At 39.9% G+C, this 19,851-nt stretch overlaps 1 protein-coding gene across 1 annotated transcript in view; it reads right to left on the minus strand.

Annotated features, from left to right (window-relative positions):
* Positions 1–19,851, minus strand: part of TMEM117 (transmembrane protein 117) — a 212,923-nt gene that overhangs the window by 163,927 nt on the left and 29,145 nt on the right. The window contains exon 2 of the mRNA XM_009880846.1: positions 16,279–16,411. Within this exon, the coding sequence (XP_009879148.1) occupies positions 16,279–16,411 (133 nt within the window). The remainder of the gene's footprint in view (positions 1–16,278; positions 16,412–19,851) is intronic.

The raw sequence follows: 19,851 nt of genomic DNA on the forward strand, positions 1-19,851 counted from the left end.
AAGAATTGCAGAGGTGCTGGCAGTATTTGAAATTTTCTAACCCAGCCTACTGTAATTTTTAATGTATAAATCCGTAAGTTTGTGGTAAACAAAAAAATTATTTGTTTACAGCCATCTTCACTCTGTTCTCTTTTTCAAACAAAAAGCAGCTGGAACCAATAATACCAGATGGGCACATACAATGATATGGAACGTTCATCGCTACAGAATTCAAGCAATCTCTGACACTGTGTGCACTCTGCTTATTTACCGCCTGTGAATCACTTCATTTGTGCAGCTGCAAGATAAGGCAAAGCAGAACAGAGAGAACCTGGATCTTAATATCCACTGTGTGGAAATATCCTGGGGTATGGCCAGTCTCCTGGACACAGGATGCTTTCAGCAACAGATTAAAAACAAGATTTTCCTCCTCAACCCTGCCAATATACTTACAAATACTTAAAGGGAGGATGCCAGGGGGATGGGAGCAGTCTTTTTTCAGTAGTGCCCAGTGATAGGACGAGGGGTAATGGGCATAAACTTGAACATAGGAAGTTCCATCTTAACATGAGGAGGAACTTCTTTACTTTGAGGGTAGTGGAGCACTGGAACAGGCTGCCCAGAGAGGTGGTGGAGTCTCCCACTCTGGAGACATTCAAAACCCGCCTGGACGCTGTCCTGTGCAACCTGCTGTAGGTGACCCTGGTCTGGTGGGGAGGGTTGGACTAGATGATCTCCAGAGGTCCCTTCCAACCCTGACCATTCTGTGACTCTGTGATTCTGTCATATGGGAACCAATATGGGAATTGAGCATTTACTCTCCATTTCCTGGAGGGAGTGGACAATTCTTACTTGAAAAAAAACAACCAAAAACCACACCCAAAACTGAAATATCTAAAAAGGTGGATGTTTCTCAGCCACAAGAACCGGTCCTAAGCGAATTGGTTGTGGTGGTGTTATGCTCTAGCTTACTGAATTTTGGTTTCAACTTACTGGGAGGAATTTTTTGCTGCACATAATTTTTTCCATCCTGACTTACGTTCACCTTTTCATACGCTTATATGAAAACCATTTCAGCATGGAATGCTTCTAGTGGGTAAGTTTTGTGAGAAAGCCATTTTTAATTATCAACAATTTCTATCTGAAATAGACGATAAAGATACCTTTGCAGCATCAAGTCCTACATGTTGCTACATATGACCAGAGGTTAAGAGGAGTATTTTCAGCCCTGGAAACTTCCAGGCTTTAGTGATATGTTTCTAAAGTCTATTTTTTTTTTTTTTCTGTTTTTTTTTTCTGCTTTTTTCTTCACAGAATGGTCAGGGTTGGAAGGGACCTCTGGAGATCATCTAGTCCAAGCCCCCCGCCAGAGCAGGGCCACCTACAACAGGTTGCACAGGACGGCGTCCAGGCAGGTTTTGAATGTCTCCAGCGTGGGAGACTCCACAACCTCTCTGGACAGCCTGTTCCAGTGCTCTGCCACCCTCAAAGTAAACAAGTTCCTCCTCATGTTAAGATGGAACTTCCTATGTTCAAGTTGTGCCTGTTACCTCTTGTTCTATCACTGGGCACCACCGAAAAAAGACTGTTCTCATCTACCTGGCACCCTCCCTTTAACTATTTATAAGTATTGATAAGATCTTCATTTCTCTAGACTAAAAATACCCAAGTCCCTCAGCCTTTCCTTGTAAGAAAGATGCTCCAATCCCCTAATTGCCTTAGTAGCCCTTTGTTGGACCCTCTTCAGCAGTTCCCTGTCCTTCTTGAACTGGGGAGCCCAGAACTGGATGCAGTACTCCAGATGCGGCCTCACCAGGGCAGAATAGAGGGGGAGGATGACCTCCCTCGACCTGCTGGCCACACTCTTCTTGATGCACCCCAGGATGCCATTGGCCTTCGTAGCCACCAGGGCACATTGCTGGCTCATGGCCATCCTGTTGTCCACCAGGACTCCCAGGTCCCTTTCCACAGAGCTGCTCTCCAGCAGGTCAGCCACTAACCTGTACTGATGCATGGGGTTATTCCTCCCCAGATGCAGTACCCTACACTTGCCCTTGTTGAATTTCATAAGGTTTCTCTCTGCCCAACTCTCCAGCCTGTCCAGGTCACGCTGTATAGTGGCACAGCGTTCCGGTGTGTCAGCCACCCCTCCCAGTTTTGTGTCATCAGCAAACTTGCTGATGGTACACTCTATCCCTGCATCCAGGGCATTGATGAATCTATTGAACAGGAACGGACCCAGTACTTGTCTTGCAAGTCTCAGTACTAAGCCCAAGAAGCACAGTACATGCCATGCAGGTCACTAATAGCTGGTGTCACAGAACCAAAACTGCAGGTGTCTGCCACTGCTGCCACACTGCTCAGGAGTGGACCTGCTGTACATGGAGGTATCGGGGAGTTCACACGGTACTGGCCTTCACTCCTCTAAGACAAGAACAAAAGCCCTGTGCAAGTCCCCCCACTGTGCCTCATACAGAGCAGGGTGCCATCCTCCTGTTACTTCAGACAGCTAAGTGCTAAAGGAATATTCCCTTTCTTAGCCTGACAAGCTTTTTAAGGCTAGGGAAAGGTTCTTTGGATTCTACTGTCATTTATTCATCACTGGAGAACTAATTGTAGGTGTCAAATGCTGCTGTTACCTGGTATCAATTGATGTTCTCAGTTACCATTATGTGTTAGATAGACTGGAGGTATTACAATGGGTCACCTGAAAGAAGCAGGACCTATTGTGTATCTTTACTCTACTTTTCAGAGCATGTATCACTGAAAGCCATTTTATCACAATTCTTTTTACAGGTTGCTTCCATTTAGATAGGTTCTAACCGTGTCATTTTCAATGTTTCATTATAACTTCTACAACCAGCGGTGCTCTCCATCACAGTCATGCTGATTCTTTTTCAGTAAAAATGTCTCTAAAAATAAATTCCCAACCTACACTTTGCTAGGTGAGCATTGGTAAGTGGCAAAATATTTCTAACCTATTTGCACAGCACTCAAGAATTTTCTGTAAGAAACCTTTGCATGAAAATTTTTTGCATTGGAAAAGGTTTGTATTGGAAATTGTATCCTAACTTACATGAATCTATTTGCATGCATATATGAATACCACTTCGGCATGCGATTCTGGAATTTTGTGCTCAGTGATTTTCAAGCTCATTCATTCCTAAATTGGTGAATTGCATTAAAAGTTTTACTTAAAAAAAAAAAAAAAGATAAAAAAAATCTTTAAATAACAGACTCCCAGTAATGCCTTTAAGCAAAAGTATACATCTTTGGGATAAAAAAGAGCCTTTTCATTTTTTCAGAAATTGCCCTATATCATTTAAAATTCCCCGTCTTTACTGATATATATAGATATATACATATAGGTAGCAATTCACAAACACAACCAAGACACTCTAAAATAAACTGTTGGTTCCTCCTTTCACAGAATATCCCTACAGAATGGACAAGGTAAATATCTCAGTGGATGTAACTGCATTTTGTCTGAAAAATACTAAAAATTTCATGCTACTTATACTGCTTTAACACTTAATTTAATTGAACATTGGTAACATGGAGAAAGCTGTGGGTACATTCCTTATAAAAAATTCTTGTCATTAATTTAGCAATTTTTTCTGCCATCTGGTACGGCCATAAGTAGTTATTTGTATATTATTCAAAATGATCTTTGAATTCTTGAAGAATTTTGGACCGACTGTTAACTTTTTACGGCAAGTATTCAATTTGCTATAACTGGTGTTTTGGTAATGGTAGTAAGTTCTGCCTCAAAATTTTGCATACTGTTGCAGCACAGCAAATAAAAACATTCACTTCATAACCTGTAGATGAATGAAGTGGGAAAAAGGCTTAAAATGTATTTCTGTAAAGAAGGCTGAAGAAATTCTAAGACTCTCTCTGTTGTTTACCAGTAAGAGAAAGAAGGGTGTTGCAGCTATTACTAAGCAAAAATCCTGGATCATCCAGTGGGTATTCTGACTAAAGAACTTAAGATTTGGCATGAAGACTCACAGAGAGAAGAAACAGCAAATGTATCTGAGCAATGAAGCGAAAAAAAGAAATGAAATAAAGCAAGACTGCCTTTCATCTCCTCAGTATTTTTTGTAGACTAAATTTCCATTATCAAATCTTAAAAATTTCTCTTCCTTCACCAATTCTACTGTCTTTTTTCCTGGTGGGGGACTAGAGATGAAGGTCTCTAGGTATTATGAGTATTGCTTCAGAGAAGACCAAGGATTCATGTCCAGGATCATAGCAACAATACTGCTAGTTTAATTTTAGATTAACCCAGGTAAGTATCAATTAAGATAATGCAAGTAACAAGAATGAGATGCGCTACTGCTCTACCATCTGCCCTTTACTGTCTGGTAAACTGAGTATTTCCAATCTCTCCATGACATCCAAGGAGATCAAAAGGTTTGTGATTTTCAATCATTATTCTTTTACTGGAATATACCTGTTCTTTTATAAAAACTCAAAAACTGTTCACAGCATCCATTTCACAGCCAAAACATTAAAACTCTCCAGTTAGGGTGAAAAATCATAAAATTTTCATCAAAATTACAAAATTTTTACATTAGAAAAATGTAGTCAATTTTTAAATTGAATGAAACATTTAAAAGTTCACCTGTACAAGTACATCTCTTAATATGCTGATTTGTAGAGTTACAAACATATCAATGAACAGGCCAAACACCCTCTTTTAAAAATACTGCTGTAATCCCAGAGGTTAATCATTAAAGCACAGTTTTATTTATATTACACTTACAGATTCTCTTTAAAGAGGCCTAGAACATATGCAATTGCTGAAAAATGCAGGTAAATATTTTTTTAAATGGACAATTTATTTTTGTTACAGTAGTAGTTTTAGGGTGATTGGTTATAACATCGGCTAAAGCAACAGGGAGACATGTATTATCACTTCCTAAACTCAGACATTTCTATAAGAATTTCTGTGCTCTGATTTTTCAAGATGACCACAAAATATGTTTTACAAATGCATGTAATTGGCAGGGGGGAATGCAATCATGAATGATTAAATAAACTCAAGTCTTATTTTCTCTGAAAGTAAATCTGATCTTTCATTTTCTTCCATTTTATCTTGCACTACTAAACAATGAAGTCAGCAAACAGGTAATTTAGATTGCCCTCTCTAGCAAGAGCAGTTTAACCACCAGCATTAGGGCCATAATCTGGCAAGGACTGCCACAGGTGCTCAATTTCATTCACACAAGTAGTCACATTCAAATATGAGGCATTAAATGCACTTAGGGCCATTGGAAGGGCTCTACAAGAGACTATTATCCCAGGTGTTACCCTGTGGGAGCTGAAAGCACAGACATGGGCCAAATTTGTCTGAGTCACATCAGCTGCTGCTACCACTGCTGCCAGAGGAAAGAGAGCGCCTACAAAACGTCTTCCTGTGCCTTCCAATTCTCCCTCTTCTCTGCCATGGTTTTCATGTTCAGCACTCTCAATTGCAACTGCACCCTCCACTCCAGCAGCCTAACAAGGCTGGGGAATAGGCTGCCTACCCATCTGCTGCTACCACCTACCTCGTTACTGGCAGAGATGGTAGGGACAGGTGGGCTCTCTGCTCCCCAGTTCTGTTAGGATGATAAAAAAAGAGAATACAGCAGCAGTCCTTAGAGCAAGCAAATGTCTTGCTAGGGTGGCAGCTGTGCTATATGTTTTTCCATTCCAGGTACTTGAGATCTTCAGGGTTTTAAGCCAAAATGAAGAAGGATGAAAAGAGTCAAGAAGGATTTTCCTTCTTAAAACACTGCTTTTTATGGAAGTGCTCTTTATTAAATTCCTATTTATTGAAACTTTACTTCTGTTTATGTGAATGTCCTCCTATGAGCTAAAAGCAAATGGGAGACAGAAAGACAGCAACGGACCAGCTCCTCAGCTACTGGAAATGCAGTAGTTCCCCTCTGACTACCCTGCAGAGAATACTCCCCAACTCTAGTTTCATCCCTGGCAAAGGAAAAACCTCTTAAGAGTCCAGATTTCAGCTTTACAGATTTCCTAGTTTAAGATGAGAAAATATGAGCTGAGGACCTGATTTCCTGTACCAGAAGACACTACACTCTACCAAGATCATCCTGACAGGCCTATACTCTAACAGGCCTCAAGAGGTGTCTTCAGACTTCCATTCTCCTACATTATGATTAGCCATAGACATATGGCCCCACATCATGAGCTGCGAACACAACCTCATGGCTGGGTAACCCACTAAATTTAGCCCAGGTTATTTTTCCCTTTGGAACCCAACGTTCTACGTTGACGCAAAGCACTTTTCAGTCTTCAGTAGACTGAACTCGTGTGTGTCATGGTCAAAGAAAACAAGACACATGCACAGGAGCAACGCTACAGTTCCCGAACTGGCAAGAGGGCTGACAGAGCAGAGTATTTTCAGTCAGACAACGCCACAGCAACAATGTCATAGTGTGATTAAGGGAAAACACTCTCAGTGTTTACAGGTCAATTCAATCCAGAGTGGCATGAAATAAAAAAGTAATACCATAGCCATTACCTGTACCTTCAAAAAAAGAAAAAAACACGTCAGTGAGCACCCACAGGATGGGCAGAGGAAAAATCTGCCTTGTTACTGTATTTGTGCTATAAACCAAAACACTTAAAAAATGGCCAACTTTACTATACCACCAAAAAATGAACAAGGTAATGTTTCCTTCATGAACTGATTTATATACAGTTCATGTTAATACAAACATATTAATTGATATTTTTAATATTTTAAATTGTAGATTTTTTTTTACTTTAAACCAGAATAATTTTTCAAAAAAATTATAAACCAAATACAAAATATGTAACACTGCCATAAATGAACTTTCGCAGAAGGTATAACTACATTGTGCCATGACCAATTTATCTAGTCAGTTATCCGTAGCACTGGAAAAGATACTTATTTGAAAGGAGGAAAGGGGTATCAGTCTATACAGCCCTAAGACATTTCCAAAGTCACATCAGTGTCACCATGGCAACACCACAGGACAGCTGTGTCACAGCCACAGGGCTACTTGCTCCTCTGTCCAACCCAGGGCTTGAGCATGACCCCCTTTGGTGCTGGACATGCCTTTGTCTCTCACAAGCTTTTCCCACTGCAGCCTCCAGCATCCTTTGTATTTGCTGTTCTTAGCTAACAGGTCTGGCTGCATTCAGCACTTAAGTTCTTCCCTCTGGCATCTCTGATCAGTGACAACCTTCTTAAAACCAGAGTCATTAATTTTAGCAATAGGAAAAAGGCTCTTAGAGAAAGGGGGGTTTACAACAGTGCTACAACTATAGTTCTTACCTAAACACTTATGAGTACCTGAGAGTAATTCAGACAGCACACATGACAAACACCTAACTCCCAAGCTGGGTCCTCTGCCTATGTCTTGACAAAGAACTCCTTCCAGAACTTATTTGTGTCACTTGAATCTCTGTGGTTTGGCGTTTGCTCCTAAACTACCTAAAAGAGTTTACAAGAAAACAGTTTGGGTTAGTAATTTTTTTTTTTTTTGTCCTCACATCTCGATTTTCTCCACAAACTCCTATTAATTTCAGTCACTATATCAAAGTGATTAACATTGCTCTCAAACTGATCAACCTGTATTATAGATACTTCATGATAACAGAGCTCCAACTGTGCCACAGTTTTTTTGGCAGCCTGTGATCCTGCTGACCACAAGGTACTCCTGGGATGTCTTTATGGATAGGGAATACTGTGGTATCCTGTCTATATCCATCCACCCTGGGATCTACGATGATTCTACGCAGGCTGTTCTGTGATGTGCAAGACCTACTTTGTCCTCTGTCTGCACAGAGAGTGTGGTTTGGGGAATTAATTTCTTAGTCTTTAAAGGGGTTGGGATTTCAGAATCACCATCTTTTAATGACATTCAAACTAAGCATTTTCTTTGCTTTGCCATTTCCTGGCTTAGGAGAAGGAAAAGCTTGCTGAAGTCTACTTTACAGACGATAGAATCAATACGGCAGATTTAGCACATGGAAGTAAGAGGTACTTTTTCACCAGGTGATATGACTGAAAGTACATTTAGCTATAGAGGTTGAAACACCTTGAACTAGCTTGGAAATTTGTAAGTAAATTTTAATTTTCAAGTACTAATGCTGCCTCAAGAGACTTTTCAATCACAGTGACTTGGAAAATATGGTTTCTTTTGCTGATGTGATCTCACTAGACACCTGGGCCTTAGGATCCCAGATGGGATGGCAACCTGCATTAAAAAGCCTCACTTGAAGACCACTTAAAGACTGCAGCCTTCTGCATTCTTGGAGTGATATTTTACATGCATAATTCTTGTAACTGTATTAAACTTTCTGCCTCTATATACATTTACATAGTTTAAGCCTGTCATAGCCTATGCTGTTTAGAATCTACATGTATTCTAAGGGAGTCCCTGTTTTCAACATACTGTTTGGGAAAGATTCATGACGGCCCATAAGGATTAGTCGCTGAGGATGGCATAGAGAGCTTATGGATTTGGAACCTTTCTTCCAGCAGTTCACAAAAGCTTGAACTTTCCAAAGCTCACAGTGTAACACAATTATGTTTGCCAGATGAGTAGGGACAACTATTAAGCCCTTTTTTCTAGCTGAGAGCCTGAAACAAAAAAAACAACCCACAAACCAGCAACAATTTAGGATTTGCCTTATGGCATGTCTACGGTATACATAACAAAAACAGATATATACAAAGGATACATCAACATAAAGCTCATGAAACATGTGGCTGGGTAGACACAGCTATGAAGGTAGTGTGGAGAGCTAATACAGATCCACTGTGGATCTTGCAGTTCTATAGAACAGTAACAGGGGTTAGGAAAACACTTTCCTGTTTGTTCCTAAAACCTGCTTTAAAAATTATACTAATGATGACTAATCATTGACTCACTAGAAAGCAATCAAACAAATTAAACCACAGAATCCTGAATAAGGTGTAAATACACATTTCCAGGGACACAATAATCTGCACGTAACTGCAATCGGGGAAAAATGAAAAGGAACAGTAACTGATTTGGATAAAGGTAAAGTATTTAATAGAAAGCTATTATTGTGGCTTTTAAAAATGTATATAGCCATTTCCTTGTTTCAGCTTTTTAAATTAAATGCAAACCCTCATTATATGCATTTTCAACAGCAATTTGTTTGTAATTGGGACTCAATTCACTAAATCACTTAAAGACAGTCCTCTTCAAAACGAACCTTAATTAAAATTAATTAGGGGAATATTTTTTATTCCTAAGGAATTTCTGCTATTAATGTAAACTGTGTTGTAATTTCACACTTCTGTGAAAGAAAGGAGTAATAAGAGAAGACAAAAGTACACCAAAAAGATGTACTCTCTCCTAGCGCTTCATAAGAATAACTGAAACCTTTTGACAGCACAGGTAATAAATTCACGCCAAACTCTCTCCTGACACATTCAGCACTCAAAGAAGACAATCCCAACAAGTTGTATTATTGCTATAGTAATGTGACAATTAGCATCAAAGAGAAAATGGTTTGTGTCTACCATTTTAATGACACTTTACAACGTTGAATAATGATGCACCTGAATAACCTTTGGTCAACTGAAAATCACTTCACCTAATACAAGACAGCTGACATTTGTGAGAGAAGCAGTAACAACTCTGATTTTTAGATGTCATGTGAAAAATACATCACTGTGTTGTAATTTTAAATACCAAAGCATTATTTACTGACACAGGCTCCCAAAGGACAGAATGGATTTCCTTGAGGCAATATATTCTCCAATTAAATGCAATACAATTAGAAAACTTCAATACATGTAGATAGTGACTTAGATTATCTTAGTGTGCGAAGCATAGAGACGTTACACATAAATGACAAAAAAATGGGACAGTCCTTGGACAGCTCAAGACCCAGAATTCCTTTAAAGAAAGACACGGTAAATTAAGGGCTGTAAATTCGGTCGTGGCACAGAAAAATCCAGAGAAAAAGGTTGACAGAAAGGATCCCTGCATGCTTCCACAGGATTTAACTTTTCTACAGTTAAAATGCGCCCTTTGCTGCCACCGCGTGGCTCTTGTCGCAATGCACTAGGAATGACCACAAGTAATACTTTTTCCATCCCTCTGCAATCCTTTTCTTTCCCATTTGATTAAAAAAACCACAAGGGTTTCCTACTTTAATTTATGTTTCAAATATAGCCTTAAATAAATAAGCTCTGTTCCTTATCCGTTAGGTGTTACACAGCTCAAAATCACTGCTGAAGTTCAAGAATCTAAATGACACTACTTAACAAAAAAAACACACAAGTCCCTCACTTTTTAAAGAAGTATTTGATGGTACTTTCATAAAAGACATACAACACCTGCACGTCACCCTACCTGTTGAGATATCACATAGTTAATTGTTGCTCCAAGAGTTCACTGGGTCGGGAGCTAGATGGGACTCCAAGCGGTGGCCCGAGTTACTTTATAGCTGTCAGGACAGTCCTTAGAGTATGTAAGGCCTGAACTGCATGTATATAGGTAATGTTTATGATTAAAGTAGATGGTGCTCTGATACAAGATGGCTCCAGGCTGCTGGGCAGGTGACTCAAGCATTACAAACTAAATACATGCCCTTGATCTGAAAAGCATTGAAAAGTGTAACAACTCCAAGCCTTGGACACAACAGTCACTTTTTTAAACTGTGAAACCCTTTCATCCACATCTGCATAGTACATTTGCACTAAGCACATTTACATGAACCTTTAACGTGCAGATAAAAGCCTCTCCTCCTGTGAAACCACGCTGGAACTGCACACCAGCATGCCTTGTAGCATGAAGGATGCCATTGGTAATGGGGACATACGGTACTGAAACACGGAGTAGATCACGATGCTGATCAGTCCTCCAGCAGTGGCTATGGGCATGTGTGGGAAGAGGACACTGGGCACATCTACAGGTTTGGCCACTCTGCCACACAAGAGATAATAAAAGGTTGAGGAGGGAACTACTGTCTTTCCACTGCTTTTGCCTTTTTGACTGAGAGAGATCTGCTTGTGCTTTGGATGCCTCGATCATTCTAGAGTCATCATTTTCAAAATCTTAACAGCTCTCACCAGCACATTGCAACCCTAAATTTTTAATGAAATCCAGATCTACTTTTTTGAACTCAAGCTCCAAAATAGCAATCAGAAACGGCCAAACATAGGAGACAAAGTGCAGGACAAGTATCTCACGGTCCACTGGACTGCCTTGAGACATGCCTTCCAGGCATCCTCTGCAAGATGGCAGAAAATATGAATGTGCTCATTAGCACTATGCAAAAGCTGTTAGACTGTTGATTTATCTACCCAAGTTTTGAATATCATTGCAACACTATGTTTTGAAAAATTACAGCCATTAGTACAAATACAAGGGGCAGAAATCAGATCTCTGGCAAGGTAGCACAGAGTATCTATTACAAGCAACTAGGGGAGGTCTTCAGGCGAGAGGACCATAGAGCTTGGCACCTAACTGATCTGCATGCTGTGAATAGGAAATCACTGGGAAAGCCCTAAGAATTCAATAGCCCAATACTGCTCGTTTCCTCCAAGCAGCAGACAGAGGATGTCGCTTATGAGGCTTATCTTTTTTTTTTTTAACCAAGCAATACCATAAAACATTATCATAAAATTCTGTTATTTTCACACTGCACTTGTTACCATTCATTACGTGAACTCCTGTTTTTAAAATGTTCAAATTTAGTCTTCAATCTAGGTGGCACTGCTGACTCTAGCTTTCTAGAATTTCCCTCTGCAAAACAATTTGCTTGTTTAATCCTTTGGGGGCTTCATCTGGCATGCTGGGCTCTGAGCTTCTTTTGCACATACTAGGTTTGGGTTTGCTATAAATGTTCAGCAGCACTCCTGCTTACTAAATTTTACTGCTTCTACCTTGGCCCTGGCCAACATTATTGGCCTTGTCCAATAACTGACTGTGTGTTATTAATAATGTCCAGCACAAGGTATTATAGCACTTAAAGGATCCAATTCACATTTCCAAAGACCATTAAGGTACTTGAAGAATGATCTCCTGCTCAGGACTGCATGAACAAGACCACACTGTCAGGACTGGGTGGGGGGACCCCAGGCATGGCCAGTGGCACATAATGTTCCCAGAGGGGTTGTGCAGTACCTCCCTAGACAGACACATGGACAGATGGTCACCTGGCTACACTGCAGAAGCCTGGACCCCAGGGTGCATTCGTAGCCCTAACTGTGTGGCCGGGTGCAGTCACTGTTCTTCATTGCATCTCCTGATCACACCCCTCAGCCTCACTCGGTGATCACTGGCAATGCTCTCGTTCAGCTTCCAAGCAAACTGGTTTCCCCTCTTCAGAGCACTGGTCAAAGAAAATGTTACCATGAAGTGACAGGAGTTCATAAGATACTTCTGCAGAAGGGAAACCAGCAAAGCAGAAGCTGAGTACCACAAGAGAGCAGCTAGTATCTTCTTATTCTCTATAACCACAGAAAAAAAGCTTCTATTCACTATATGCAGGCCTGTGTTGATGGAAATAGTGCTGAGTATGAATGAAGACCTCCAAACAGGCTCCTACAGCTGTTGGGGATGGATAAAGGAAGGAGGGATTCTATTCAGCCATGTGAGGGCAAAAAATAGTGCGGAGCAGGCAAAGTGACAGCAACAGATTTGACGCAGAGGGCCACTTCAGATGGCAGCTAGCCTCTTCACGAGGCTGCCTGGGCTCGCTGTGCAGAGGACTGTTGTTCACATGTGTGATGGACCGCTGTGCATAAGCGTGATGGACTGCAACGTGACAGACATCGTACATCTGCTCATGGGCACAAAACCACCACAAGATTTGTAGCATGAACAGCAGATCCCCGGGACAACATACGTCACATTATGTTGTATCAGAGTCCCCCTCGCAGTGCACCGTATCACTAGCTAACGTAGACACACACCCACTGAGAAGATAAAATTGGAAGTGCCCTTCTCGCTACATCAAAATGGCCTCATTCCCACTGCACAGTTCAGCCCCTGGCATCACGCAAGATAATATTTTTTCTGATCCTCTACAATTGGTTTTACTGTTCCCCAAGTATTAAAACTATTCCAAAAAAAAAATCTCTCCTCATTTGAGCATAAAGCACTACTTAAGGCTACTTTTGACTTTTGCAGGAACAGCTTTTTCTGCCTTATTCTTAGAGCGGCCTTGACCAGGCCTGCTCTCCAGAGGGCTGCTGCTCTGTTCTGACTGACTCGTTCTGCTACACTCCCCAGGAATCTAAACCTAAATCTGAGTAACGGCTCAACCTTTCCTACCTTTGGATCATTTTCACATTTATCCTTTCTATTCCACATCTTTCTTTCAGAGAAGGGCTGGGCTCGCAGATAGACCAAACACCTCGTTCCTGAAGCCTGTGCCTGAGCCCTGCTGGGCCTTCAGACGGGTACACAAATGTGGCCTGACATGGCCCCTCTGCCCAGCCTCCCTTCTGCTTACTGTTTTCAGCAATGAGAAGCGGTAAGAAATAAGAGCTGCAGACCATTCTCCAACAGCTTTTCAGACACGTTTCCTCACCAGATGTTCAGCTCTGATTACAAGAGCAATGACCTAATGTACAGTGGGTCAGTGCCATAAACTGCAACATCCCTAAAAGAAAACACCACTGAAAAAAGAAGAGGGACTTACAATTTAAAAAGATACATTCCAATCTGTCACAAAATTTTCACTTCAAATACTCACACTTTCACCCAGCAAACAGCTCTATAATACATATTTGAACACCAGCAAATTTTTCAGCTTTTGGTCTTCCCAGCAATCTACAGTCCCCACCGTTACCCTTTTTGAAGGGATACATTAACACTTTTTAGATTTGCCATGCTAAGACAGATGTGAAGTGTCTTTGAAAACTACTTTTTAAAAAAACCCAAATCTTGGCAACTGTAAAATACACCTCTTAGAGTTGGTAACATGACAGAACTTTAAAGCACTCCTAGCACAAGTTTCTGGAGCTCTCAACACGATATTGCTTCTGCTGTGTCCATCCATGCTGGCGTCCACATGCAAGGCGTATGATCCTCCTACTTGTGAGCAGCAAAGGGATTTCCATTGATAATACCAAACATCCAACATAAAGAAACGTGCCAGAATCACTCTCTTGCCAGGACACAGGGCAAGCTGAATCACAGACAGGGCAAGGAGCAAACGCCAAAAAAAAAGAATCTTTTTGATTCAGTCTTGCAGACAGTAATTGTAAGGCTTTCATAGCCCTTGTATTCTGGATGCTTGTGTTTCATAGGAATCCACAAGCATGAAGGTCAGCTTGTCTCTACAAAGACCGTAACCCCCAGGCAGGCAGACTCAGACCTTTAACCTGGAAGCCAGTCTCTCTGGTGTCACCCATTTCAGTGAGGCACTTTGGCGAAAGGTGTAGACAGAGGTGTTCTTTTGCACAAAAGTACAAACCATGAAGCAAATAGCTTTCTTAAGGATTACATGTACTCAACAAAAAATAATCATCTTCTTGAAATGCTTTATTATGGCAATGGGAAGTTGTTGGCTTTGATGATGTTTGTTGTAGAAACCCCACTTTTCAAAAGTCCTACACGTATCCACTTGCTGCCTTTTTGCTGCAATGGACACCCAAAACGGCTGTAATAAGCCTTCAGTCCACTTTGAAAAAGGCAGTGGGATTCTTCGAGCACAGCATGGTCAGCTTCCCAAATCAATCACAACAAATCTAGGGCTGGGCCATAAGCTACAGGAAAGGAGAGGCTTCGCCCCACAGAAAGCAAGAAGGCAGATTGACTGAAACCAGCTATTTTTGTGCTAGGCTGAGCCTATTTACATGAACATGGATGCTGATTGCCACACAGTCTCTACATTGCAGCTAATGGAAGCTTCTAACAGATACAAGGAGCAGGAATAAAAACAGGAATGTTGACAAGGACAAATGAACACTGATTTCCAGACATGAGTCAACCTCTCCAAATCATTAATGCTTTGTCTATACAAACTCTAATAGCTAGTTATAGTTTATAGAGCATTAGAAATACCAAATATAAATCTTAACATAATACCAGTAATAGTATGACTATGTAAATAGGGAAGCCAGAAATCTGTAATCCTCCCACCCTCGTCATTTCAGGGATGATTATTCTGCCTCTTATTGGGCACCTATTCATATTTACCACATCATTACCATGATCGCTTCCTAAAACATTTGGTGATTCTGCTGCTTTACCTGCCTTGCTCAAATCAATGCATTTAGTCTTCATGTCCCAATCTCATGACTGGCCCAGCTGATATGCGCTTATGTGCAGTGACACCCAATCTGCCTCCTACTCACCTTTTGTTTGATGTCACATTGGTAACAGGACTTTATACACTGCATATTTTTGTTGACTCACTTAAGAACTGTAACACACCACACCAGGGCCCATTAAATAACTCTTCATCAGACTGTGTTGGTATGGCTCTGATATTCTGCTAAGAATAAGCCATTCAATTATTTGCACTGTTCTTCATCTCATATACACACTGGGTTTCTTATTCCTTGCTAGAAACTCTTCAGATGCTATTTTGCCATTCATAAACAACATGACTGTGTATTTTTGTCCAATTAACTCATTTTGTATGTATTAGACGATTAATAATTTAGGTTTTCTCAGGAAAATCAATACGAAAGTCGTGTTAATTTTGAAATAATAGGAGAAAACGGAAAATTAATATAAAAAGTTCCATTTAAAATAAATCCAGACATAATAAAAAGACAGCAGTTCACGCCTCAGCCAACTATAACTTTGCCCTGTCAGAGCACCTTATGGGAAAAAAAAAAAAATTAAGAATATTTTTAACAAACTAGATCAACAAATACTGTTGTGCATAACCAAAACAGCACTATAATACACTTCTAATGTTTGTGTTTTGAGTGTGAGCTGCCTCAAGTTTGGATGTTTCAATTTCTTTTAACTTTAATTTTGAATCTCCTGAGTAAATAAAACAGTAGTGTAATAGTTGCTATCATTAGTCTAGCACCCTACTTTTTATAACTGATACTTTAATCCTAATTAATTGCTAATTAACCAAATTAATCCTAATGAACCAAATTAATCCTAATTAATTGATAATTAACCAAATCAATTACTATTCTACCTAAATTCAGAAAGCAGAGGAATAATAAAAGACAGTGAATACTAGTATGCTTATATTTTGGTAAGCTCTTGTTCACTGTAAAGCAGCATAATACGAAAAATTCCCAGTGGAACATATTCTAGAGCAAAAGAAACAAAAAGAAACTCTGTAACCTACCTCATATTCCCTGCCATAATGAGGAACAGATTATAAATGTGAGAAAAAATGAAGAGGAAGAGGATGGTACTGAAGAACATCGTCATCCAAGACCCGTGGTCCTCTCGAAACATTTTCAGACGGAGCAACTGACCTGTGGTATGAATATTATGAGAAAGCATATTTTAGTCAGTCAGTAAATACATGTTTACACGATAATAACACCAAAACAGAGTACTAAATGGTATTTTTTCTTATATTCAATTATTCCACTGTGTACAGGGAGGGCAGATTTAGTACCATGCAGCCAAACTACTCTTCTGTAGTTCAACAGATATTAATCCTACAAAATTACACGGTTGCTTCCCACAAACTGACGAAAACCTGGTTTGGGCTCTTAGAATCAGAATCACTGAGGTGGAGGCTTGAAGGAGTCCACGTCTCATCTGTGGCACCTGATCAAAATGTGGCTGTGGTTTTACATACACTACATGTGATTCTACATATCGGTTAGGCAACTTTCGATGTTTCCCTGTTTCAGCCGTTAATATCTCTACCTATTCTGCTCTCCTGCTGGCACAGCAAGCTGAGCAGCCATGCACAAATGAACAAGAGTGGGAAACTGACTCATCTAGAAAAAAAGAAAATTTACTGGTTTTTGTTTTTTCTTTCATGTGAATCAGTTCCATCAACCTGCTGACCTTGAGGTTCAATGCACAGTAGTGCTGCACATCTGTGCAAAAATGGGAAGGAGGGATGGATCGGAAAGGTAGCTGCCTAAACCATCACATTTTCTAGAAACCATTACATCCTGACACTCCAAAACAAATGCTAAAGCAGGGAAGATCTCATTGAATTAGTCTAGACCTGAAGGCAAGAGCTACTTTTTAGTGGTATTTGAGCAATGTTTTGAGAAACAAGTCTATTTATATATTTTGAAGTGTCATAAGTACCTCAGGCTGTGTGAGATCCATTATTCGCTGCCAGTTATTTCTTGATCATTAACAAAACAGTCATAAAATCTTGATGGTTGCCTGTCTCTTTCCACTGACTATAGGCAGCATCATGATAATAGTGATCTCATTGTATGTTTTTGTCCAGCTTGTGAAGAACACAGACATGGAACAGAACTGGGGATTCGGGACCTTTGCGCTCATGAGAAAAAGATATTATTTGCTTTTCTGAGAAGGTGACTGCAGGACCAGTTGAGAATGAAAGAAAATGAGTGAACTAGAGGGAAACTTGATGTTTCAGAGGAAAAGCCATCCCTTGACTCAAAGACAACTCTTGCTTAAGCCCAAAAGTACACAAAAATACATGGCTAGTAACAAGTAAATAATCATCCCTCCTCTCAATAAAATTGAGATAACAATACTGTGCTCCTCTGTTTTGTGAGGCAGTATAAGGCTGCCACATGTTCTTGTCAGCCAGTCACTTAATGACAACATAGGAGACTGAAAAAGTCTTAGATCCCAATACGACTGAACTGTTCAGCTGGGATAACCTCACCCAACACCATGATATGCACTGGACAAGTGTTCAGAGCCTGAGAATGAGTTTCAAATTCTATCAGAGACCTCCAGTGACAATATGGACAATTCATTTACACTCTACACTCAAGTCCTTGGTCCACAAAGGTGTAGAATATTATTATTCTTTTTCTTACAACGTAGACTTTTGCTATATTATACCACAAGGCCACAAACTGATTAAGCCTGTAAATGGTAACATAAAAAAAAAAATGTATCACACAAGAGAACAGAGCTTACAGACATACTTAAGATGTAATTACTATTTATTTCCTAGCCAGATATGTACACCAAATGTTGTGTAGTCAGATATGTACACCAACTGCATCACAGAGAACTATACGTTCCCTAGAGTACTTGAGCTATGGTTGTTTCTCATGGTAATGTTCTTGTCATTTCACAAATGTAATATTACAAGTTTGTCAGAGCAAGACTGATTTTACTGTCCTATCCTCAAAAGCCTTACTGCAATACAACATTCTCCCCATCCTGTTTTTTGTACTTTATACTTGGTGCTAATTGTTCCTGCTTTTTCAAAGGCTATTTATGATCTAAACAGGAGTGGGTGAACAATGGTGGAAAGGTGTAGAAACATTCTTCCAGTGCTAGACTCCCAGCAAGGATAACACCTAACATCCCAGATGGGATTTCAAAAGGGTTTTGTACCAACAGATAATATTTAACATGTTTAAGAGCAATATAGTTGCTACAGTGAGCATTTTTACTGTTAAGGTAACATCAGAAAGACTGATCAACTACCAAGCATATTAAACTAAAATTTGTCAAATGCTGAGTTACAATACCTCACCTCAATACTACAAAATAAGCTCCTACAATTTAGTATTTTTTCATCATTCCTACATAAAGAAAAATCTCAGTTCCTTATGCACATTTTTTCTGTATCCTATTTTCAAATGTTTCACACTGAATAAGAAGTCCAAAGGAAAAAATAAGAATGCAACAATAACTTAGTAATAAGGGCATTTTTAAGAGATGCTGAGAAAGATTACAGACCATTACAATTCATTTCAAATGCTAAAAAAATATTACTGATTCAGACATCATTTTCCTTTTCATGTCTAAGAAAGCTTTTCTCATGTGAGGTATTTGAAATATGTCCCCTGACGTACACTACTTGCTCCCCAAACTTCATAAGGACATCAAATTATGAGTCAGTAGAATCTTGTACTGTGTGTTTTTCTCAGACCTAAGCATTTTAATCACATGATGTGCTATACTTTATTCTGAAGAGAATGCCTTTTTCAAAGAACAGTGGTATGTCTTGTCACTTGGAAAGCAGCTCTGCTTACCCTCACCACTGGTGTTAGGTGAAACTTTTGTTGTGTTTTCTTCAGGAATGTATTTTTCCTGGACTGGCTTTCCTTCTCTGTCTTCTCCTCTTACCTTTTTCTTTGTCCTTCTACATTATCTTAAACACCGGAGTTTCTCACCTGTTTCCTGTAGCCCTTTACCCTTCTCACCTGCCCATACAATTTCATTCTACGCAACTTCCAGATTTCTTTATGTCTACTCTCATCCCTCTTTTCCTCTTCTGAATCGCTCCGTCTTGTCCAACCCTTTCCTAAAACAAACATATCTACTGGGTTTTTGGGTTTTAGCATCATAATAGCCTCCGTACTTGCTTCTGAAAGAACACCCTAACACCTTTTTGTCTTTCATCTCTAAACTCTTTAGGCACACTGTTTATTCACTGGAGGTTTTTTTCTCCTGGACCTTTACAAGTCTGGTACAGCTATTCTTACCAGAATTTCTAATGACCACTTTCTTAAAGCTCAGCCATGCTAGTTCTTCCTCCTGTGCGTGAGTGTCATGCACCTCAATCCAGTTGTTCAGACACTTCTTGACATCCTGACCTCCTTTTGTGTTCACAACTCTGCCCTCTAGCAGCTCTCCTTTCACCTCTACTGATTTTAGTAGATAGTTTGTGTAGCTCACTATCTTTCGTAGTTGCATGCCCCTATAACTACAAAGTATCGTTGTTTTATCATGGGTTACCATAGATGGTCTATCTTCTCTCCAGATAAAATTTTTCTTTTCTAAAACC

The sequence above is a fragment of the Charadrius vociferus genome, unplaced genomic scaffold (assembly GCF_000708025.1).
Source record: "Charadrius vociferus isolate BGI_N301 unplaced genomic scaffold, ASM70802v2 scaffold52, whole genome shotgun sequence".
NCBI classification, from domain to species: Eukaryota; Metazoa; Chordata; class Aves; order Charadriiformes; family Charadriidae; genus Charadrius; species Charadrius vociferus.